The sequence below is a fragment of the Abramis brama genome, assembly GCF_963993115.1.
Source record: "Abramis brama genome assembly, chromosome: 3".
In the NCBI taxonomy this organism is placed as follows: Eukaryota; Metazoa; Chordata; class Actinopteri; order Cypriniformes; family Leuciscidae; genus Abramis; species Abramis brama.
Window position 1 is genome coordinate 62668377 of NC_139965.1, and position 23846 is coordinate 62692222.

At 44.1% G+C, this 23846-nt stretch overlaps 1 protein-coding gene across 1 annotated transcript in view; it reads right to left on the bottom strand.

The window, feature by feature from the left end:
- LOC311079952 (N-acyl-aromatic-L-amino acid amidohydrolase (carboxylate-forming) B-like) overlaps window positions 1–23846 on the bottom strand; it is a gene marked incomplete at its 5' end in the record, with an annotated part of 40756 nt that overhangs the window by 13626 nt on the left and 3284 nt on the right. The window contains 2 exons of the mRNA XM_084109678.1: window positions 16272–16365; window positions 16448–16643. Coding sequence (XP_083965804.1) covers window positions 16272–16365; window positions 16448–16643 — 290 coding nt within the window. The remainder of the gene's footprint in view (window positions 1–16271; window positions 16366–16447; window positions 16644–23846) is intronic.

Below are 23846 nucleotides of genomic sequence, written 5' to 3' on the forward strand. Positions count from 1 at the left end.
CTGTCTCGGCTCTGTCTTGATCTGTCTCTCTCTGTCTCGCTCTGTCTCTCACCTGCATCCCTGTGTTTCGTTCTGTCTCGCTCTGTCTCGGCTCTGTCTCTCTCTGTCTCACTCTGTCTCGCTCTGTCTCTCACCTGCATCCCTGTGTTTCGTTCTGTCTCGCTCTGTCTCTCACCTGCATCCCTGTGTTTCGCTCTGTCTCGCTCTGTCTCTCACCTGCTCGCTCTGTCTCGGCTCTGTCTCGCTCTGTCTCTCACCTGCTCGCTCTGTCTTGCTCTGTCTCGCTCTGTCTCGGCTCTGTCTCGCTCTGTCTCTCACCTGCTCGCTCTGTCTCGGCTCTGTCTCTCTCTGTCTCTCACCTGCTCGCTCTGTCTCGGCTCTGTCTCTCTCTGTCTCTCACCTGCTCGCTCTGTCTCTCACCTGCACGCTCTGTCTCTCTCTGTCTCTCTCTGTCTGTCTCTCTCTCGCTCTCTCTGTCAAGATTCAAGATTCAAATAGCTTTATTGGCATGGTGAAAGAAATCTTTACATTGCCAAAGCATTCATAACACTATAAAATAAAAATAAATAATAATAAAAAGAAAATAGAAATTACATGAAAATAAACATAGCAATAAAAATGTCTAATCTTCTAATATTTATACAGTTGGTAGCTCTGTCCTGCTGGAGGCTCTTTTGTCGTGACAGGACCTCACGTACCGGGCAGCCAGGGTTGAGCTCGCTGGGCTTTCTCCAAGCAGGAGTGGGAGTTTGTCCATATTTGACTTCTGATGGAAGTCTTTCTGGTGGGTTGTGAAAAGGGGATAGAAAGAGTCCCTAATGTCTGTATAATTGGGGCAGGAAGTCAAAAAGTGTAGCTCTGTTTCCATTTGATTCTCTGAGCAGTGAGGGCACAGTCGCTCCTCCTTCAGCAGCCAGCTCTGTCTGTATCTGCCCGTCTCTATGCTCAGACTGTGTTCACTGAGTCTATACATGCTCAGGACTTTCCTCAGTTTAGGGTCGCTCACTTCACTCAGGTATCCTGCCAATTCATATCTTCTGTTTAGGGCCAAATAGCATTCCAATTTACTCTGTTTGTCTGTTGCGTCTGTCCAATGTTTGAGGTATTTTTCTTTTTGTGTTTTAATGATTTGCTTTGGTCTGGCTATGTTTTTATTGTCAGTTTGTGACTTCAGCTCTAAGACCAATCGGCCGAGGGCGTTTCTCTCTGGCTTCAGCTCTTGGTGGGTCAGGGCTTTGTGATGGAGGGTCTGTTCATCGCTATTTTTTAAGTGGGCATGGAATTTAATGGCTCTTTTTTGAATGGTTATCACAAGGGGGTATAATCCTAATTCTGCTCTACAGGCATTATTTGGGGTTTTGCGCTGAACTCGTAGCAAGATTTTGCACAGCTCGGTCTGCAGAGTCTCTATTGGGTGTTTGTCCCATTTAGTGAACTCTTGGTCTGTGAGTGGACCCCAGACTTCACACCCGTACAGCGCGATGGGCTCGATTACTGTTTTGATTATTTTTAGCCAGATTCTGTTTGGGATGTCAATTTGGATATTTCTCTTAATAGCGTAAAAAGCTCTCCGTGACTTGTCTCTCAAGTCGTTAACAGCTTTTTTAAAATTTCCTGTGTTGCTAATATTTATGCCAAGGTAAGTGTAGTCCTGCGCGTGTTCGAGGAGCATGCTGTCCAATGTAAAACTATGATGTTGGTCTTGGCGGCTGGGTCTTTTTCGGAAAATCATTATTTTTGTCTTTTTGGGGTTAACTGCCAGGGCCCATGACTGACAGAAGTTGTGCAGGAGGTCTAGATGCTGCTGTAGAGCCTCTCTAGTGGGAGACAGCAGCACCAGATCATCAGCAAACAGAAGGCACTAGTGTTGCTTTCGTCAACGAAAATTATGACAAAATATTGTCGTCAACGAACCGTTATCACCTGACGAAAACGAGACGAGACGTAAATGCTGGTCATGTGACGATGACTAAAATACATGTATAATGCAATATCGTTGACGAATAAAAACGAGACTAAATGTGGTTTACAAAATAAAAACTATGCTAAAATGTCTCTTCATCTTCGTTGACCAAAACGAGACGAGACGAAATGTCACGACGAATGAGAGAGTTGTGCGTGAACCCATAGCTTTGTCGGCTTTAAATTCTGGTTTGCGATCTGGTCACCCGATTATCAGCGAATTTAATAATATTACTCCATTAGTTATTCTATTAAAATGTCTCATTGATATATTTGACACATTCATAATCATTACTTTTGCCGGTTCTTTGTGACAGCTGTATGTTATTGGCAGCGTCACCCTCCGGTTACATGAACGCGTCACCGCATCAGCACCAGAACATGGAGATTTTATTTTAGAGAATAATCGCACAACCTATTCGATATTTTATAATTAAATAAACTAATCGAATATCCAAAAATCGTGACTCATCCCTGCATGGAATCTCTTGTTTCTTTTCCCAAATCTTCACTCACGTCTCACCCATTTTCTAAAGGGATTATAAACGTTTCTTCATTGGTTCGCTTTTAATTAGACCTATTACATTCGTATTCTTTACTGTGGTAAAGTAGAAAAACGCTGTAGGACAGAGAGCCTACATTTGTACTTGCATGTCAAATTCTTTTTAACACAGTTTGTGCTTGTTATATATTAGACATAGGGCGTCAAGTTTAGTTGTAAAGCGCGTTTCACACGCGCGGGTGATTTTTAGTTTCACTTTCTCTGGCAGCGCAATCTCAAACACAGCCTAAATATCTCGCCCTTGTGGAGGATAAAATTCGCTCTTCAGACCAATTTACATCAAGTAGAAAACACGAAGATATTATAAAGAGATCGATGGTCTCTTTCCTGCTCATGTCCCACATCCCTCTCAGAGCGCAGAGTATCACACGTTTTTGTGTGGAAATATAAAACGAGTTTTTTTTTTTTTTTTTTTTTTAAATAACCCCCCAACCACCGCCGGTAGTTGGTCCATTACCGCGGTGGTAAAAAAAAAAAAAAAAAACTGCCACCGTCACAGCCCTAAATATAGACTAAATATAATAAGATAACCTTGTTTGAAATTCTATATTGACTGGGTTAAATAGAATTGAATTACTAAAAAGAGACTAAAATACAATTTTCATTGACTAAAACTAGACTAAAATGTCATCAGTTTTCGTTGACTAAAACTAGACTAAAATGTCATCAGTTTTCGTCGACTAAAACTTGACTAGACTAAGAAGAGTATGAACGTGACTAAAACTAATAAAAACTAAAAGGACAGCTTGACACAAAGACTAGACTAAAACTAAAATTAAAACAGGCTGCCAAAAACAACACTAGAAGGCACTTGACTTCAGTGTCCAGTAGAGTAAGGCCAGGTGCTGCAGACTGATCCAGAGCCCTCGCTAGCTCATTTATGTAGATATTGAACAGCGTGGGACTTAAGCTGCAGCCCTGTCTCACTCCACGACTCTGAGGGAGGAATTCTGTGTGTTTGTTACCAATTTTAACTGCAAATTTGTTGTTTGTGTACATTGATTTGATGATGTCATATGTTTTTCCTCCGATGCCGCACTGGATTAAACACACTAAACATCAGTAATCATCTCGCTCTGTCTCGCTTGGCCTCGCTCTGTCTCGCTCTGTCTCACTCTGTCTCGTTCTGTCTGTCTCGCTCTGTCTCGTTCTGTCTGTCTCGCTCTGTCTCACCTCTGTCTTGCTCTAACTTGGCTCTAACTCGCCTCTGTCTCACTCTGTCTCGTTCTGTCTGTATTGCTTTGTCTGTCTCGCTCTGTCTCGCTCTGTCTCGCTCTGTCTCGCTCTGTCTCACTCGGCCTCGCTCTGTCTCGTTCTGACTGTCTCGCTCTGTCTCACCTCTGTCTTGCTCTAACTTGGCTCTAACTCGCCTCTGTCTCGCTCTGTCTCGCTCTGTCTCACTCTGTCTCGTTCTGTCTGTCTCACTCTGTCTCGTTCTGTCTGTCTCGCTCTGTCTCACCTCTGTCTCACCTCTGTCTTGCTCTAACTTGGCTCTAACTCGCCTCTGTCTCGCTCTGTCTCACTCTGTCTCGTTCTGTCTGTATTGCTCTGTCTGTCTCGCTCTGTCTCGCTCTGTCTCGTTCTGTCTGTATTGCTCTGTCTGTCTCGCTCTGTCTCGCTCTGTCTCACTCGGCCTCGCTCTGTCTCGCCTCTGTCTTGCTCTAACTTGGCTCTAACTCGCCTCTGTCTCGCTCTGTCTCGCTCTGTCTCACTCGGCCTCGCTCTGTCTCGCTCTATCTCGCTCTGTCTCGCTCTGTCTCGCTCTGTCTCACTCGACCTCGCTCTGTCTCGCTCTGTCTCGCTCTGTCTCGCCTCTGTCTTGCTCTAACTTGGCTCTAACTCGCCTCTGTCTCGCTCTGTCTCACTCTGTCTCGTTCTGTCTCACTCGGCCTCGCTCTGTCTCGCTCTGTCTCACCTCTGTCTTGCTCTAACTTGGCTCTAACTCGCCTCTGTCTCGCTCTGTCTCACTCTGTCTCGTTCTGTCTGTCTCACTCTGTCTCGTTCTGTCTGTCTCGTTCTGTCTGTCTCGCTCTGTCTCACCTCTGTCTCACCTCTGTCTTGCTCTAACTTGGCTCTAACTCGCCTCTGTCTCGCTCTGTCTCACACCTGCACGCTCTGTATCGTCTCTGTCTCCCTCTAACTTGCTCTGTATCTAACCTGCACACACTGTCGCTATGTTAATGCTGGATTGTTTAAACACAAGTGCCAGAACGCCAAAATTCCAAATCTGACATTTTCTGGAACAGGATCCAAAAGGATCCGCCACCACTGCTTTCAACATTTAAAAAAAATATATATATATTGAATTTCAAATTTTAATTTCAATAAATGTTTTAATAAACAATGTCTCTCAGTGTTTCTGCCTCTCGGTGTTTCTGCCTCTCGGTGTTTCTGTCTCTCGGTGTTTCTGCCTCTCGGTGTTTCTGCCTCTCGGTGTTTCTGTCTCTCGGTGTTTCTGTCTCTCGGTGTTTCTGTCTCTCGGTGTTTCTGCCTCTCGGTGTTTCTGTCTCTCAGTGTTTCTGCCTCTCAGTGTTTCTGTCTCTCAGTGTTTCTGTCTCTCAGTGTTTCTGCCTCTCAGTGTTTCTGCCTCTCAGTGTTTCTGTCTCTCAGTGTTTCTGCCTCTCAGTGTTTCTGTCTCTCAGTGTTTCTGTCTCTCAGTGTTTCTGCCTCTCAGTGTTTCTGTCTCTCAGTGTTTCTGCCTCTCAGTGTTTCTGCCTCTCAGTGTTTCTGTCTCTCGGTGTTTCTGCCTCTCTGTGTTTCTGCCTCTCAGTGTTTCTGTCTCTCAGTGTTTCTGCCTCTGTCTCTCAGTGTTTCTGTCTCTCAGTGTTTCTGCCTCTCAGTGTTTCTGTCTCTCGGTGTTTCTGCCTCTCTGTGTTTCTGCCTCTCAGTGTTTCTGTCTCTCAGTGTTTCTGTCTCTCAGTGTTTCTGCCTCTCAGTGTTTCTGTCTCTCAGTGTTTCTGCCTCTCAGTGTTTCTGTCTCTCAGTGTTTCTGTCTCTCAGTGTTTCTGCCTCTCAGTGTTTCTGTCTCTCAGTGTTTCTGCCTCTCAGTGTTTCTGCCTCTCAGTGTTTCTGTCTCTCGGTGTTTCTGCCTCTCTGTGTTTCTGCCTCTCAGTGTTTCTGTCTCTCAGTGTTTCTGCCTCTGTCTCTCAGTGTTTCTGTCTCTCAGTGTTTCTGCCTCTCAGTGTTTCTGTCTCTCGGTGTTTCTGCCTCTCTGTGTTTCTGCCTCTCAGTGTTTCTGTCTCTCAGTGTTTCTGCCTCTCAGTGTTTCTGTCTCTCAGTGTTTCTGCCTCTCTGTGTTTCTGCCTCTCAGTGTTTCTGTCTCTCAGTGTTTCTGTCTCTCAGTGTTTCTGTCTCTCAGTGTTTCTGCCTCTCAGTGTTTCTGCCTCTCAGTGTTTCTGTCTCTCAGTGTTTCTGCCTCTCAGTGTTTCTGCCTCTCAGTGTTTCTGTCTCTCAGTGTTTCTGTCTCTCAGTGTTTCTGCCTCTCAGTGTTTCTGCCTCTCAGTGTTTCTGTCTCTCGGTGTTTCTGCCTCTCAGTGTTTCTGTCTCTCAGTGTTTCTGCCTCTCAGTGTTTCTGTCTCTCAGTGTTTCTGCCTCTCAGTGTTTCTGTCTCTCAGTGTTTCTGCCTCTCAGTGTTTCTGCCTCTCAGTGTTTCTGTCTCTCGGTGTTTCTGCCTCTCAGTGTTTCTGCCTCTCAGTGTTTCTGTCTCTCAGTGTTTCTGTCTCTCAGTGTTTCTGCCTCTCAGTGTTTCTGTCTCTCAGTGTTTCTGCCTCTCAGTGTTTCTGCCTCTCAGTGTTTCTGCCTCTCAGTGTTTCTGTCTCTCGGTGTTTCTGCCTCTCTGTGTTTCTGCCTCTCAGTGTTTCTGTCTCTCAGTGTTTCTGCCTCTCAGTGTTTCTGTCTCTCAGTGTTTCTGTCTCTCAGTGTTTCTGCCTCTCAGTGTTTCTGTCTCTCGGTGTTTCTGCCTCTCTGTGTTTCTGCCTCTCAGTGTTTCTGTCTCTCAGTGTTTCTGCCTCTCAGTGTTTCTGTCTCTCAGTGTTTCTGTCTCTCAGTGTTTCTGCCTCTGTCTCTCAGTGTTTCTGTCTCTCAGTGTTTCTGTCTCTCAGTGTTTCTGCCTCTCAGTGTTTCTGTCTCTCAGTGTTTCTGTCTCTCAGTGTTTCTGTCTCTCAGTGTTTCTGTCTCTCAGTGTTTCTGTCTCTCAGTGTTTCTGTCTCTGTCTCTCAGTGTTTCTGTCTCTCAGTGTTTCTGTCTCTCTGTGTTTCTGTCTCTCAGTGTTTCTGTCTCTCAGTGTTTCTGTCTCTCAGTGTTTCTGTCTCTCAGTGTTTCTGTCTCTCTGTGTTTCTGTCTCTCAGTGTTTCTGTCTCTCAGTGTTTCTGTCTCTCAGTGTTTCTGTCTCTGTCTCTCAGTGTTTCTGTCTCTCTGTGTTTCTGTCTCTCAGTGTTTCTGTCTCTCAGTGTTTCTGTCTCTCAGTGTTTCTGTCTCTCAGTGTTTCTGTCTCTCAGTGTTTCTGTCTCTCAGTGTTTCTGTCTCTCAGTGTTTCTGCCTCTCAGTGTTTCTGCCTCTGTCTCTCAGTGTTTCTGTCTCTCAGTGTTTCTGTCTCTCAGTGTTTCTGTCTCTCAGTGTTTCTGCCTCTCAGTGTTTCTGTCTCTCAGTGTTTCTGTCTCTCAGTGTTTCTGTCTCTCAGTGTTTCTGTCTCTCAGTGTTTCTGTCTCTCAGTGTTTCTGTCTCTCAGTGTTTCTGTCTCTCAGTGTTTCTGTCTCTCAGTGTTTCTGTCTCTCAGTGTTTCTGCCTCTCAGTGTTTCTGCCTCTCAGTGTTTCTGCCTCTGTCTCTCAGTGTTTCTGTCTCTCAGTGTTTCTGCCTCTCGGTGTTTCTGCCTCTCAGTGTTTCTGTCTCTCAGTGTTTCTGTCTCTCAGTGTTTCTGCCTCTGTCTCTCAGTGTTTCTGTCTCTCAGTGTTTCTGTCTCTCAGTGTTTCTGCCTCTCGGTGTTTCTGCCTCTGTCTCTCAGTGTTTCTGTCTCTCAGTGTTTCTGTCTCTCAGTGTTTCTGTCTCTCAGTGTTTCTGCCTCTCGGTGTTTCTGCCTCTCAGTGTTTCTGCCTCTGTCTCTCAGTGTTTCTGTCTCTCAGTGTTTCTGCCTCTCGGTGTTTCTGCCTCTCAGTGTTTCTGTCTCTCAGTGTTTCTGTCTCTCAGTGTTTCTGCCTCTGTCTCTCAGTGTTTCTGTCTCTCAGTGTTTCTGCCTCTCGGTGTTTCTGCCTCTCAGTGTTTCTGCCTCTGTCTCTCAGTGTTTCTGTCTCTCAGTGTTTCTGCCTCTGTCTCTCAGTGTTTCTGCCTCTCAGTGTTTCTGTCTCTCAGTGTTTCTGTCTCTCAATGTTTCTGCCTCTCGGTGTTTCTGCCTCTCGGTGTTTCTGTCTCTCGGTGTTTCTGTCTCTCAGTGTTTCTGCCTCTGTCTCTCAGTGTTTCTGTCTCTCAGTGTTTCTGTCTCTCAGTGTTTCTGTCTCTCAGTGTTTCTGCCTCTGTCTCTCAGTGTTTCTGTCTCTCAGTGTTTCTGCCTCTCAGTGTTTCTGCCTCTCGGTGTTTCTGTCTCTCAGTGTTTCTGTCTCTCAGTGTTTCTGCCTCTCGGTGTTTCTGCCTCTCGGTGTTTCTGCCTCTCAGTGTTTCTGTCTCTCGGTGTTTCTGTCTCTCGGTGTTTCTGCCTCTCGGTGTTTCTGCCTCTCGGTGTTTCTGTCTCTCAGTGTTTCTGCCTCTCTGTGTTTCTGTCTCTCAGTGTTTCTGTCTCTCAGTGTTTCTGCCTCTGTCTCTCAGTGTTTCTGTCTCTCAGTGTTTCTGTCTCTCAGTGTTTCTGCCTCTCGGTGTTTCTGCCTCTCGGTGTTTCTGCCTCTCAGTGTTTCTGTCTCTCAGTGTTTCTGCCTCTGTCTCTCAGTGTTTCTGTCTCTCAGTGTTTCTGTCTCTCAGTGTTTCTGCCTCTGTCTCTCAGTGTTTCTGTCTCTCAGTGTTTCTGTCTCTCAGTGTTTCTGCCTCTCGGTGTTTCTGTCTCTCAGTGTTTCTGTCTCTCGGTGTTTCTGTCTCTCAGTGTTTCTGCCTCTCGGTGTTTCTGTCTCTCAGTGTTTCTGCCTCTCGGTGTTTCTGTCTCTCAGTGTTTCTGTCTCTCAGTGTTTCTGTCTCTCGGTGTTTCTGCCTCTCGGTGTTTCTGCCTCTCGGTGTTTCTGTCTCTCAGTGTTTCTGTCTCAGTGTTTCTGTCTCTCAGTGTTTCTGTCTCAGTGTTTCTGTCTCTCAGTGTTTCTGCCTCTCTGTGTTTCTGTCTCTCAGTGTTTCTGCCTCTCAGTGTTTCTGTCTCTCAGTGTTTCTGCCTCTCAGTGTTTCTGTCTCTCAGTGTTTCTGTCTCTCGGTGTTTCTGCCTCTCGGTGTTTCTGCCTCTCGGTGTTTCTGTCTCTCAGTGTTTCTGCCTCTCTGTGTTTCTGTCTCTCAGTGTTTCTGCCTCTCAGTGTTTCTGTCTCTCAGTGTTTCTGTCTCTCAGTGTTTCTGCCTCTCAGTGTTTCTGTCTCTCAGTGTTTCTGCCTCTCGGTGTTTCTGCCTCTGTCTCTCAGTGTTTCTGTCTCTCAGTGTTTCTGTCTCTCAGTGTTTCTGTCTCTCAGTGTTTCTGCCTCTCGGTGTTTCTGCCTCTCAGTGTTTCTGCCTCTGTCTCTCAGTGTTTCTGTCTCTCAGTGTTTCTGTCTCTCAGTGTTTCTGCCTCTCGGTGTTTCTGCCTCTCAGTGTTTCTGCCTCTCTGTGTTTCTGTCTCTCAGTGTTTCTGTCTCTCAGTGTTTCTGTCTCTCAGTGTTTCTGTCTCTCAGTGTTTCTGCCTCTCGGTGTTTCTGCCTCTCAGTGTTTCTGCCTCTCTGTGTTTCTGTCTCTCAGTGTTTCTGTCTCTCAGTGTTTCTGTCTCTCAGTGTTTCTGTCTCTCAGTGTTTCTGCCTCTCGGTGTTTCTGTCTCTCAGTGTTTCTGCCTCTCTGTGTTTCTGTCTCTCAGTGTTTCTGTCTCTCAGTGTTTCTGTCTCTCAGTGTTTCTGCCTCTGTCTCTCAGTGTTTCTGCCTCTCGGTGTTTCTGTCTCTCAGTGTTTCTGCCTCTCGGTGTTTCTGCCTCTGTCTCTCAGTGTTTCTGTCTCTCAGTGTTTCTGTCTCTCAGTGTTTCTGTCTCTCAGTGTTTCTGCCTCTCAGTGTTTCTGCCTCTCAGTGTTTCTGCCTCTCGGTGTTTCTGTCTCTCAGTGTTTCTGTCTCTCTGTGTTTCTGCCTCTCAGTGTTTCTGTCTCTCAGTGTTTCTGCCTCTCGGTGTTTCTGCCTCTGTCTCTCAGTGTTTCTGTCTCTCAGTGTTTCTGTCTCTCAGTGTTTCTGCCTCTCAGTGTTTCTGCCTCTCAGTGTTTCTGCCTCTGTCTCTCAGTGTTTCTGCCTCTCGGTGTTTCTGCCTCTCGGTGTTTCTGTCTCTCAGTGTTTCTGTCTCTCAGTGTTTCTGTCTCTCAGTGTTTCTGCCTCTCGGTGTTTCTGCCTCTCAGTGTTTCTGTCTCTCAGTGTTTCTGTCTCTCGGTGTTTCTGCCTCTCGGTGTTTCTGCCTCTCGGTGTTTCTGTCTCTCAGTGTTTCTGCCTCTCAGTGTTTCTGTCTCTCAGTGTTTCTGGCTCTCAGTGTTTCTGCCTCTCGGTGTTTCTGCCTCTCGGTGTTTCTGTCTCTCGGTGTTTCTGCCTCTCGGTGTTTCTGCCTCTCGGTGTTTCTGTCTCTCAGTGTTTCTGCCTCTCAGTGTTTCTGCCTCTCAGTGTTTCTGTCTCTCAGTGTTTCTGCCTCTCAGTGTTTCTGTCTCTCAGTGTTTCTGTCTCTCAGTGTTTCTGCCTCTGTCTCTCAGTGTTTCTGCCTCTCGGTGTTTCTGCCTCTCGGTGTTTCTGCCTCTGTCTCTCAGTGTTTCTGCCTCTCGGTGTTTCTGCCTCTCGGTGTTTCTGCCTCTGTCTCTCAGTGTTTCTGTCTCTCAGTGTTTCTGTCTCTCAGTGTTTCTGCCTCTGTCTCTCAGTGTTTCTGCCTCTCGGTGTTTCTGCCTCTCGGTGTTTCTGCCTCTGCCTCTCGGTGTTTCTGCCTCTCGGTGTTTCTGCCTCTCAGTGTTTCTGTCTCTCAGTGTTTCTGTCTCTCAGTGTTTCTGCCTCTCAGTGTTTCTGTCTCTCAGTGTTTCTGTCTCTCGGTGTTTCTGCCTCTGTCTCTCAGTGTTTCTGCCTCTCGGTGTTTCTGCCTCTCGGTGTTTCTGCCTCTGTCTCTCAGTGTTTCTGCCTCTCGGTGTTTCTGCCTCTCGGTGTTTCTGTCTCTCAGTGTTTCTGTCTCTCTGTGTTTCTGCCTCTCAGTGTTTCTGTCTCTCAGTGTTTCTGCCTCTCGGTGTTTCTGTCTCTCAGTGTTTCTGCCTCTCGGTGTTTCTGCCTCTGTCTCTCAGTGTTTCTGTCTCTCAGTGTTTCTGTCTCTCAGTGTTTCTGCCTCTCAGTGTTTCTGCCTCTCAGTGTTTCTGCCTCTGTCTCTCAGTGTTTCTGCCTCTCGGTGTTTCTGCCTCTCAGTGTTTCTGTCTCTCAGTGTTTCTGCCTCTCGGTGTTTCTGCCTCTCAGTGTTTCTGTCTCTCTGTGTTTCTGCCTCTCAGTGTTTCTGCCTCTCAGTGTTTCTGCCTCTCAGTGTTTCTGCCTCTGTCTCTCAGTGTTTCTGTCTCTCGGTGTTTCTGCCTCTGTCTCTCAGTGTTTCTGTCTCTCAGTGTTTCTGTCTCTCGGTGTTTCTGCCTCTCGGTGTTTCTGCCTCTGTCTCTCAGTGTTTCTGCCTCTCGGTGTTTCTGCCTCTCAGTGTTTCTGTCTCTCAGTGTTTCTGCCTCTCGGTGTTTCTGCCTCTGTCTCTCAGTGTTTCTGTCTCTCAGTGTTTCTGTCTCTCAGTGTTTCTGCCTCTCAGTGTTTCTGCCTCTCAGTGTTTCTGCCTCTGTCTCTCAGTGTTTCTGCCTCTCGGTGTTTCTGCCTCTCAGTGTTTCTGTCTCTCAGTGTTTCTGCCTCTCGGTGTTTCTGCCTCTCAGTGTTTCTGTCTCTCTGTGTTTCTGTCTCTCAGTGTTTCTGCCTCTCAGTGTTTCTGCCTCTCAGTGTTTCTGCCTCTGTCTCTCAGTGTTTCTGCCTCTCGGTGTTTCTGCCTCTCAGTGTTTCTGTCTCTCTGTGTTTCTGCCTCTCAGTGTTTCTGTCTCTCAGTGTTTCTGCCTCTCGGTGTTTCTGCCTCTGTCTCTCAGTGTTTCTGTCTCTCAGTGTTTCTGTCTCTCAGTGTTTCTGCCTCTCAGTGTTTCTGCCTCTCAGTGTTTCTGCCTCTGTCTCTCAGTGTTTCTGCCTCTCGGTGTTTCTGCCTCTCGGTGTTTCTGTCTCTCAGTGTTTCTGTCTCTCAGTGTTTCTGTCTCTCAGTGTTTCTGCCTCTCGGTGTTTCTGCCTCTCAGTGTTTCTGTCTCTCAGTGTTTCTGTCTCTCGGTGTTTCTGCCTCTCGGTGTTTCTGCCTCTCGGTGTTTCTGTCTCTCAGTGTTTCTGCCTCTCAGTGTTTCTGTCTCTCAGTGTTTCTGGCTCTCAGTGTTTCTGCCTCTCGGTGTTTCTGCCTCTCGGTGTTTCTGTCTCTCGGTGTTTCTGCCTCTCGGTGTTTCTGCCTCTCGGTGTTTCTGTCTCTCAGTGTTTCTGCCTCTCAGTGTTTCTGCCTCTCAGTGTTTCTGTCTCTCAGTGTTTCTGCCTCTCAGTGTTTCTGTCTCTCAGTGTTTCTGTCTCTCAGTGTTTCTGCCTCTGTCTCTCAGTGTTTCTGCCTCTCGGTGTTTCTGCCTCTCGGTGTTTCTGCCTCTGTCTCTCAGTGTTTCTGCCTCTCGGTGTTTCTGCCTCTCGGTGTTTCTGCCTCTCGGTGTTTCTGCCTCTGTCTCTCAGTGTTTCTGTCTCTCAGTGTTTCTGTCTCTCAGTGTTTCTGCCTCTGTCTCTCAGTGTTTCTGCCTCTCGGTGTTTCTGCCTCTCGGTGTTTCTGCCTCTGCCTCTCGGTGTTTCTGCCTCTCGGTGTTTCTGCCTCTCAGTGTTTCTGTCTCTCAGTGTTTCTGTCTCTCAGTGTTTCTGCCTCTCAGTGTTTCTGTCTCTCAGTGTTTCTGTCTCTCGGTGTTTCTGTCTCTCAGTGTTTCTGTCTCTCAGTGTTTCTGTCTCTCAGTGTTTCTGCCTCTCAGTGTTTCTGTCTCTCAGTGTTTCTGTCTCTCGGTGTTTCTGCCTCTCGGTGTTTCTGCCTCTCGGTGTTTCTGTCTCTCAGTGTTTCTGCCTCTCAGTGTTTCTGTCTCTCAGTGTTTCTGTCTCTCAGTGTTTCTGTCTCTCAGTGTTTCTGCCTCTCGGTGTTTCTGCCTCTCAGTGTTTCTGTCTCTCAGTGTTTCTGTCTCTCAGTGTTTCTGCCTCTGTCTCTCAGTGTTTCTGTCTCTCAGTGTTTCTGCCTCTCAGTGTTTCTGCCTCTCAGTGTTTCTGCCTCTCAGTGTTTCTGTCTCTCAGTGTTTCTGTCTCTCAGTGTTTCTGCCTCTCAGTGTTTCTGCCTCTCAGTGTTTCTGTCTCTCAGTGTTTCTGTCTCTCAGTGTTTCTGTCTCTCAGTGTTTCTGCCTCTGTCTCTCAGTGTTTCTGTCTCTCAGTGTTTCTGTCTCTCAGTGTTTCTGTCTCTCGGTGTTTCTGCCTCTCGGTGTTTCTGTCTCTCAGTGTTTCTGCCTCTCTGTGTTTCTGCCTCTCTGTGTTTCTGTCTCTCAGTGTTTCTGTCTCTCAGTGTTTCTGCCTCTGTCTCTCAGTGTTTCTGTCTCTCAGTGTTTCTGTCTCTCAGTGTTTCTGTCTCTCGGTGTTTCTGCCTCTGTCTCTCAGTGTTTCTGTCTCTCAGTGTTTCTGTCTCTCAGTGTTTCTGTCTCTCAGTGTTTCTGCCTCTCAGTGTTTCTGTCTCTCAGTGTTTCTGTCTCTCAGTGTTTCTGCCTCTCGGTGTTTCTGCCTCTCGGTGTTTCTGTCTCTCAGTGTTTCTGCCTCTCAGTGTTTCTGCCTCTCAGTGTTTCTGTCTCTCAGTGTTTCTGTCTCTCAGTGTTTCTGCCTCTCGGTGTTTCTGCCTCTCGGTGTTTCTGCCTCTCGGTGTTTCTGTCTCTCGGTGTTTCTGCCTCTCAGTGTTTCTGTCTCTCAGTGTTTCTGTCTCTCAGTGTTTCTGCCTCTCAGTGTTTCTGCCTCTCGGTGTTTCTGCCTCTCGGTGTTTCTGCCTCTCGGTGTTTCTGTCTCTCAGTGTTTCTGCCTCTGTCTCTCAGTGTTTCTGTCTCTCGGTGTTTCTGTCTCTCAGTGTTTCTGTCTCTCAGTGTTTCTGTCTCTCAGTGTTTCTGTCTCTCAGTGTTTCTGCCTCTCGGTGTTTCTGCCTCTCGGTGTTTCTGTCTCTCAGTGTTTCTGTCTCTCGGTGTTTCTGTCTCTCAGTGTTTCTGTCTCTCAGTGTTTCTGTCTCTCAGTGTTTCTGTCTCTCAGTGTTTCTGCCTCTCGGTGTTTCTGCCTCTCGGTGTTTCTGTCTCTCAGTGTTTCTGTCTCTCAGTGTTTCTGCCTCTCAGTGTTTCTGCCTCTCGGTGTTTCTGCCTCTCGGTGTTTCTGCCTCTCGGTGTTTCTGTCTCTCAGTGTTTCTGCCTCTGTCTCTCAGTGTTTCTGTCTCTCGGTGTTTCTGTCTCTCAGTGTTTCTGCCTCTCAGTGTTTCTGTCTCTCAGTGTTTCTGTCTCTCAGTGTTTCTGCCTCTCGGTGTTTCTGCCTCTCGGTGTTTCTGTCTCTCGGTGTTTCTGCCTCTCAGTGTTTCTGCCTCTCAGTGTTTCTGCCTCTCAGTGTTTCTGTCTCTCAGTGTTTCTGTCTCTCAGTGTTTCTGTCTCTCAGTGTTTCTGCCTCTCGGTGTTTCTGTCTCTCAGTGTTTCTGTCTCTCAGTGTTTCTGCCTCTGTCTCTCAGTGTTTCTGTCTCTCGGTGTTTCTGTCTCTCAGTGTTTCTGTCTCTCAGTGTTTCTGTCTCTCAGTGTTTCTGCCTCTCAGTGTTTCTGTCTCTCAGTGTTTCTGTCTCTCAGTGTTTCTGCCTCTCGGTGTTTCTGCCTCTCGGTGTTTCTGTCTTTCAGTGTTTCTGCCTCTGTCTCTCAGTGTTTCTGTCTCTCAGTGTTTCTGTCTCTCAGTGTTTCTGTCTCTCAGTGTTTCTGTCTCTCAGTGTTTCTGCCTCTGTCTCTCAGTGTTTCTGTCTCTCAGTGTTTCTGTCTCTCAGTGTTTCTGTCTCTCGGTGTTTCTGCCTCTCGGTGTTTCTGTCTCTCAGTGTTTCTGCCTCTCTGTGTTTCTGCCTCTGTCTCTCAGTGTTTCTGTCTCTCAGTGTTTCTGTCTCTCGGTGTTTCTGCCTCTCAGTGTTTCTGTCTCTCAGTGTTTCTGTCTCTCAGTGTTTCTGCCTCTGTCTCTCAGTGTTTCTGTCTCTCAGTGTTTCTGTCTCTCAGTGTTTCTGTCTCTCAGTGTTTCTGTCTCTCAGTGTTTCTGTCTCTCAGTGTTTCTGCCTCTGTCTCTCAGTGTTTCTGTCTCTCAGTGTTTCTGTCTCTCAGTGTTTCTGCCTCTCTGTGTTTCTGCCTCTGTCTCTCAGTGTTTCTGTCTCTCAGTGTTTCTGTCTCTCGGTGTTTCTGCCTCTCAGTGTTTCTGTCTCTCAGTGTTTCTGTCTCTCAGTGTTTCTGCCTCTGTCTCTCAGTGTTTCTGTCTCTCAGTGTTTCTGTCTCTCAGTGTTTCTGTCTCTCAGTGTTTCTGTCTCTCAGTGTTTCTGCCTCTGTCTCTCAGTGTTTCTGTCTCTCAGTGTTTCTGTCTCTCAGTGTTTCTGTCTCTCGGTGTTTCTGCCTCTCGGTGTTTCTGTCTCTCAGTGTTTCTGCCTCTCTGTGTTTCTGCCTCTCTGTGTTTCTGTCTCTCAGTGTTTCTGTCTCTCAGTGTTTCTGCCTCTGTCTCTCAGTGTTTCTGTCTCTCAGTGTTTCTGTCTCTCAGTGTTTCTGCCTCTCGGTGTTTCTGCCTCTCGGTGTTTCTGTCTCTCGGTGTTTCTGTCTCTCAGTGTTTCTGTCTCTCAGTGTTTCTGCCTCTGTCTCTCAGTGTTTCTGTCTCTCAGTGTTTCTGCCTCTCAGTGTTTCTGTCTCTCAGTGTTTCTGTCTCTCGGTGTTTCTGCCTCTCGGTGTTTCTGCCTCTGTCTCTCAGTGTTTCTGTCTCTCAGTGTTTCTGTCTCTCAGTGTTTCTGTCTCTCGGTGTTTCTGCCTCTGTCTCTCAGTGTTTCTGCCTCTCGGTGTTTCTGCCTCTCGGTGTTTCTGCCTCTCGGTGTTTCTGTCTCTCGGTGTTTCTGCCTCTCGGTGTTTCTGTCTCTGTCTCTCAGTGTTTCTGTCTCTCAGTGTTTCTGCCTCTCGGTGTTTCTGCCTCTCGGTGTTTCTGCCTCTCAGTGTTTCTGTCTCTCAGTGTTTCTGTCTCTCGGTGTTTCTGCCTCTCAGTGTTTCTGTCTCTCAGTGTTTCTGTCTCTTAGTGTTTCTGCCTCTCAGTGTTTCTGTCTCAGTGTTTCTGTCTTTCAGTGTTTCTGTCTTTCAGTGTTTCTGTCTCAGTGTTTCTTCCCGGGTCCGAGGCACTCGCCGACGAACCCGCTCCGGTCTCATATCCAAGCGGACCCGTGAACACCTCTAGTGTGACGCCAGACAGATGTTTAGTTTGCAGAAAGAATGGATGAGTGAATGATGAACTCTTCAGGTTTTTAAGTCTCACCAAAGCCGTGTTTCCCCACTGAATCCAGAGAATAGGCCTCATCGAGAGGAAGATCAAAGTGAACGTATCTAACAGGAGTGGAGGACATTTCTTTCTGAAAACACACAAATACTCACAGAAGTTAGACATGAGATATATGAGCAGTGCAGGGGAACTTCACATGTGTGTGTTTATGCCTGCAGGTGTTTGCAGATGTGCAGGCAGATCCAGTCACAGTCAGAGTATGTGATGAGACACAGCCCTGTGTTGGCAGTGGTGTTGTGCAGATCACACAGCAGATCCACTGCCTGAGCACTTCCTTTAGGACCCAGAAGAGTGTTGAGCTCCCGAGAGCGGATCATCTCATACGGTGAGTCCTCGGAGACGGGTGCGCTGACAGATGGACACACACACACACACACACACACACACACACACACACACAGTCTGAGAGTCAAATTAAAATTACAGTGATGCAGCAGCAGAAAGAGTCAAACACTGTAGAGTAGAAATACACAACATACATTTTTCCACTTCAAACACAAAGTAGTGATAAATGGTAACAAATTATGTTTTTATTTTTATTTAAATTTAGTGCTGTACATTTTTTTTACAATAAACATTAGATTTTATATATTTTTTTAGCTGTTTTTACTTATAATGGTGCTTGCTTTGACTTCGTCACAGAGAAGATCCGGGTTTTATTTTAACTTAATCATGTTACATGTTAGTATGCACCAGTTTACCAATATTTGAATGAACTTTCACCTGTTTGGGTTTTGTTTTGGTTCTTGTGTTTGGAATTTGGAACAGCAGGGCTGGACAATAAGGACCGGGACAATGGCCCAGAGTTCACATAGCTGCATCCCAACAGTTTATCAGGTGTTTTGCCAATTCCGATATTCAAGTACAAGAAGACGTGAAAGAACTCCATTCAGTCGCGTGAGAAGTTTAGTGTGCATTTCAGAAAGCTGCGTCTCAGACAGCATGCGGATGCTGAATTGAGCTCTTTCACGTCGTCTTGTGCAGGAATGGACGAATTCAAACTAAATTATATAAAAAAATAGGTAACCCTTTATAATAACTGCATGCTATTAATCATTAGTTAAGCATTACTAAACAGTTAATTCATCATTTATAAAGCATTAATAGACATTAATAAGCAGTTTATAAATACAGCTATAAATGCTTTATTCTTGATTTACAAGCATATCTATATTGTGTTTAATAATTGTATTTTCATACTTTATTAATGATCAATTTATCATTTCTAAATGAAGTATAGCATTATTTACAAACCAGTTACATTATTTACCATTATTTAAAAACTAGGTGTTGTCATTGATTAATAAGATCACTTAGAAAGTGTAAGTAAATGTATGTAGTATAACTTATAACTTTATGTAGTTATAAAGCATTTAGTAGTGGTCAGTTCACTATTTTTGTGAGCTCATCTAAAGTGAGGACTAGTTATGCTTTGTAAAGCATTTACAAAGGAGATTTAAAGGCTCACTGATCTTCTAAACAGAAAAAGGAAACAAACACACACAGTGATACAGAACATAAAAGTATTTAACAGCCTTTAAATCTCCTATGTAAATGCTTTACAAGGCATAACTAGTCCTCACTTTAGATGAGCTCACAAAAATAGTGAACTGACCACTACTAAATGCTTTATAACTACGTTAATAAAGCATTTATTAACACACTAAGTAACTAATTACTATATGTCTGAATAATAATATGTATTTAAACAGTTTATTAATCATTTACTCACACTTTATAAGTGATCTTATGAACCACTGACAACTCCTAAATAACCGGTTTGTAAATAATGCAATACTTCATTTAGAAATGATAAATTGATCATTAATAAAGTATGAAAATACAATTATTAAACACATTATAGATATGCTTATAAATCAAGAACAAAGCATTTGTAACTGTATTTATAAACTGCTTATTAACCCTTTAACTGTCACCCCCCTTTTTGAGAATGGACATTAAAATGCACTATTCAAGCTTAAATGGTTGTAATTCAAGAATGCTTTGGAGTATAGACCTAAGTTTGGTCTATTTTTTTTTTTTAAGGGAAAAAATAGCAGATTATTGCTGAAGTGAAAGCACTTCAAAAAATTAAAGTATGAAAAAGTTATGGAAGTTTAAATTTACATTAAATCAAATATAATTTATTTCATATTTTTATTTTATATAAAATATATATTTTACAAAATATGTTTTACAAAAAAATTACTATCAAATCAAAGCCATATATCTAACCAAGTTGTGTTCCAAATTTGAAGTTGATATCACAAAAATTGAAGTTCCCATGAGATTTTGTTTAGGCGTATTACCAAAAATAGCCACCGGGTGTCATTGAATTCCATTGAATTTAACTGTATGCATTCTACCATTACAAATTAATAAATTTCTGTCCAAATATCACTTCTGTCACAAAATATGGAACCTTGAGACTCAGACCTTTCTAACAATATGTGTTTTGTCAAGATTAGAAAATATTTTGATAATAAATTATGAAACATAATGATGCCCAAAAGGGGAGGAGCCTAATAAAATAATTTAGAGTACCGTTTCTATGGTAACACAATGTCCAATTTCAAAACATTTTTCACAGGATGAATTCTGAGATCGTAAGCTTTCAAATGATACCTAATTTATGATAACTACTAAAATATGTAATGTAATAAAAAAAGGCGATAAAAAAGGCGATATTATATTTTAGAGGATAATATATATATTATACTTTTTAGAAGATAATATTATTTTATATTTTTTTATTGACAAATACTAGATTAAATGTTTTATTATGAACTTTTAGCATGAAAACCAAAGTTTCAATTATTAAAAGTGTGTGCGTCGACTTTTTGTGACAAAGGTCAGAAACACCTGTTATGATGTAGTTTTTTTGAGGTGCGCTCTTGTCATAAATTCATCTATTAATGTTCCTGCATAAATTGTAACAAAAAACAGTGCTGAAATATCTATTAAGGAGCCTTAGACCTTTCCAACGATATATAGTTTGTCATGACTAGATTAGGATTTAATAGTAATATAGTTAAGTAAATTTAGTTTGCCCGTATACGGGCAGGTGACAGTTAAGGGGTTAATGTCTATTAATGCTTTATAAATGACAAATGAACTGTTTACTAAAGATTAACTAATGATTAATAGCGTGCAGTTATTATAAATTGTTACCAAAATATATCTTGGGCGAGTATCCCGTAAACAACAAAGTCTGTTATATCTTAAGTGACCATAAACAGTCGAGAAATAAAACGTGTGTATCAGTATATTGGATCCGTGCAGCTCTTAAAGTGACAGCAGCCTAATATTCCTGTTAATGTTAGTCACAACAAAAGACAAAGATAAAATCACTCACTGCTCTTGACTGAATATCTTTTGTAACTTTAACAACATTTACATTTATTCATTTAGCAGACGCTTTTATCCAAAGCGACTTACAAATGAGAACAATAGAAGCAGTGAAACTAACAGTAGGACAACAATATGCAAGTGCTATGACCCTCCTCAGTTTAATCCAACGCAGTACATGTAAATTTATTTATTTATTTTTAATAAATAGAATAGAAGAGAAAGTGTTAGTATTACTGGATCAAGTGCTGCCAAAAAAGATGCGTCTTCAGCCGTTTCTTGAAAGTGGCCACGGACTCTAACAAGGATTAATCTACATTTAATTTATACAGTGAAGACTATGCAGTGCTATTTTACATTTGATTATACAGTTTCTCTACTTGTAAATTACTGTTAGACTTACCTGAAAAACATTGTTTATTCTATTTGTATGTTTGTTCTATTGTATTTGTTCTATTGTTCGTAATTTGATTATTTGTTCAGAAAGAAGCAGTCGAACAACAGGACAGATCATCAGTCTGTGAGTGTTTACTTTTCCCAGTAGATTTTAGCCAGCTCTTTGTTGCTAGGAAACTCTTTGATTTACTTTGTTTTTACTCTGTTTACTCTGTTTGTGTCGTGACTTGAGTTTCTCTTGGCTACGTAGGAGGGCGTGGCCTGCTGTATTCAATAACGAGGTATTAGGCGTGTATAAAATAGGTTAGTGCACCGCGGCAGCCCTCGTATGAAGCCCTCATCGTGTGAAGACCGAAGAGTGTAAAGACCAACGACTCTACCTGTGCGACTCCACCGAGCAAGGACATTGACAAGCAGTGGCAGCTGGTGCTAAAAAAATTTGGGGGGGCGCAACAAACTGAATTATTAATCCAGGACTGAATGTAGGCTAATTGTTAAATAACAATTTAACAGTGATAATAATGTAGCTATCATTAGCCTAAAGTCTAGCTAAAACTTCAGCTGGTAGGGTTGGGAAATTAGCCAATTGCCAAATAAATCTGAATTGTTGGGCTAAATGGCAATGTATGGTATAATCTGAGTATTTAATTATTATTTTTGTATTTGAAAAAAAAAAAAAAAAAAAAATGTATTTAATTTTTTTTTAAAAATATTTAATATCCTGATCAATATTGTCCTACAAACAATGTTCATATTGAAGGTTATAAAAACAAACATAGTGTAACCTTGCTGTCTATCTGCAGTCTATCCAAAAAAGGGGTCAAATCACATTACATTCTAACATTGCAACATTACAATCTAAAAACAAAATAATGCTTTTTAAAGAAGTAGTTAAATTTACTAAACTTAAAATAAATAAAAAAATTAAAAAAACAAAGCTAATATCATAAAAATACACATGTAGGTTTGAAATTCTGTGAAATTCGTTCACGGAAGTTTAGCTTGCTGAAGCTTGCCCACTCATGACAGCAAACTGGAAATATTGACTTTCTAACATTTACAGATGGAGAATATGTCTGTGAAATGTAAGTTATGCACTGAGGAAATTATTGGATGTCACTTCAGCTTATGGCTAAATATTATTAGAGGTATATTTGTTTCCACCAATCGCTGCACAAGTGAAGTTTACGTATGATGAAGACAGCACGTTAGTGCGAGCCCTCCCGGAACCCATAGAGAATGCATTGCAGTGCCTGCAGTTCGGAAAAAAAAAATCTTTGAATGCAAGTCTATGGGAACACTCTGGGTGATTTTCGGCCATAGTGAAATCGCCCAAAAAGAGGCGGTACTCCACAGAACGTGACTTGGCGCTGATTGGACTATATCCAGAGGCAGAACAACAGTGAGTGACTGCTAGCGTAACTCTGTGGTTGAATGAGATTGTGATTGAAAAAGTCCCTTTCACACTTTGGTGGTGCGTCGCCCGATTGCCCTAATGAATAAACCGCCGCTGTCGACAAGGCACTTGAGTATTAATTTTCTTGTTTTTTTCCTTTCTCTTCTACACAACTTTTCATCCGATCTTTCTGTTTGTGACCCCTCTTACACTATGTGTTTTCAAATCCCTACTATTACTATCATACGTAAATCAAATGTCACACGTCGGGGGCAGTCCAATCCTAACAACCTGCGTACCTTTCCGGTGTCTTCTAGTACTATATTCTCTTTTCCTATTGGTCTCTGGAATTGCCAGTCCACTGTAAACAAAGCTGATTTCATTACATCTATTTCTAGTCATTGGGGTCTCAGCCTACTGGCCCTGACTGAGACCTGGATCCGACCGGAGGACACTGCCACACCGGCTGCCCTCTCCACTAACTTCACTTTCCCACACACCCCTCGCCTGACCAGACGGGGTGGAGGTACTGGTCTGCTCATCTCAAATGATTGGAAATTTGATCATTTACCACCTCTGTGTGACAACAGCTCATTTGAATCACATTCAATTACCATCACTAGCCCTATTAAAATCCATTTTGTAGTTGTATATCGTCCCCCAGGTCAACTTGGGAGTTTCTTTGAGGAGCTCAATGTGCTACTCTCATCCTTCCCTGAGGATGGTACTCCTCTCATAGTTCTGGAGACTTCAACATCCACCTAGAAAAACCTCAGGCTGCTGATTTCCACACTCTGCTCGCCTCATTCGACCTCAAACGAGTATCTACTGCGGCTACTCACAAATCAGGTAACCTATAGGACCTTATTTAAACACGCTACTGCACCACTGACCATACACTGGCCACTCCACTGCACACCTCAGATCCCTTCCTCCTCACTCTCAACATCAACCTGCCTCAGAACACAACACACACTCCTCCACAAGTCACCTGCCTCAGAACACAACACACACTCCTCCACAAGTCACCTGCCTCAGGACACAACACACATTCCTCCACAGGTCATCTGCCTCAGAACACAACACACACTCCTCCACAAGTCACCTGCCTCAGGACACAACACACATTCCTCCACAGGTCATCTGCCTCAGAACACAACACACACTCCTCCACAGGTCACCTGCCTCAGAACACAACACACACTCCTCCACAGGTCACCTTTTGGCGAAACCTACGCTCACTCTCACCCTCTCGCCTATCCTCTCTGGTCTCATCCACACTTCCTCCACCTGATCAGCTTTTAACACTAGATACTAACAGTGCAACTGATAATCTTTTCTCCACTTTAACATCCGGCTTGGACAACTTCTGCCCCCTTTCCTCCAGGCCAGCCCGTGCCACACCCTCTGCCCCCCGGTTATCTGATGTTCTCTGTGAACATCGTTCTGAACTCAGGGTTGCAGAGAGGAAGTGGCGCAAATCGAAAGATCCTACTGACCTTGGTCTTTATCAATCCCTCCGCTCTTCCTTCTCTGCTAATATCTCTACTGCTAAAATGACTTACTATCACAACAAAATGAACAATTCTTCAGACTCTCGCATGCTTTTCAAAACCTTCTCTTCTCTTCTCAACCCTCCTCCTCCTTCATCAACACTAACAGCGGACGATTTTGCTACATACTTTATAAATAAAACAACCACCATCAGCGGCCAATTTACCAATCCACAAACTGACACACACATTTTACCAGCTAACACACACTTTCTTTCTACCTTCCTTCTCTCTACTTTCAGAGGCAGAAGTCTCCAATCTCCTCCTTTCCAATCGCCCCACCACCTGTCCGCTTGATCCTATTCCCACTAACCTACTTCAAGCCATTTCTTCCTCAGTTGTACCCGCACTCACACACATCATAAACACCTCTCTTCACACTGGTACCTTTCCCACAGCATTTAAGCAGGCTCGTGTAACCCCACTGCTTAAGAAACCCACTCTAAATCCAGCACATCTGGAGAATTACAGAACGGTATCTCTCCTTCCATTCGTCGCGAAAACACTTGAATGAGTTGTTTTCAACCAGATCTCTTCCTTCCTTCCACAGAACAACCTCTTGGACAGCAATCAGTCTGGTTTCAAAAGCGGACACTCAACTGAGACTGCCCTGCTCTCGGTTACTGAAGCTCTGAGACTGGCAAGAGCAGCCTCCAAATCCTCAGTTCTCATCCTGCTGGATCTGCTGCCTTAGACACAGTTAACCACCAGATCCTCCTGTCAATCCTAAAGATGAAGGGCATCTCAGGAACCGCACTCCAATGGTTCAAGTCTTACCTCTCAGGTAGGTCCTTTAGGGTATCGTGGAGGGGTGAGGTGTCTAAGACCCAACATCTAGCTACTGGAGTGCCTCAGGGC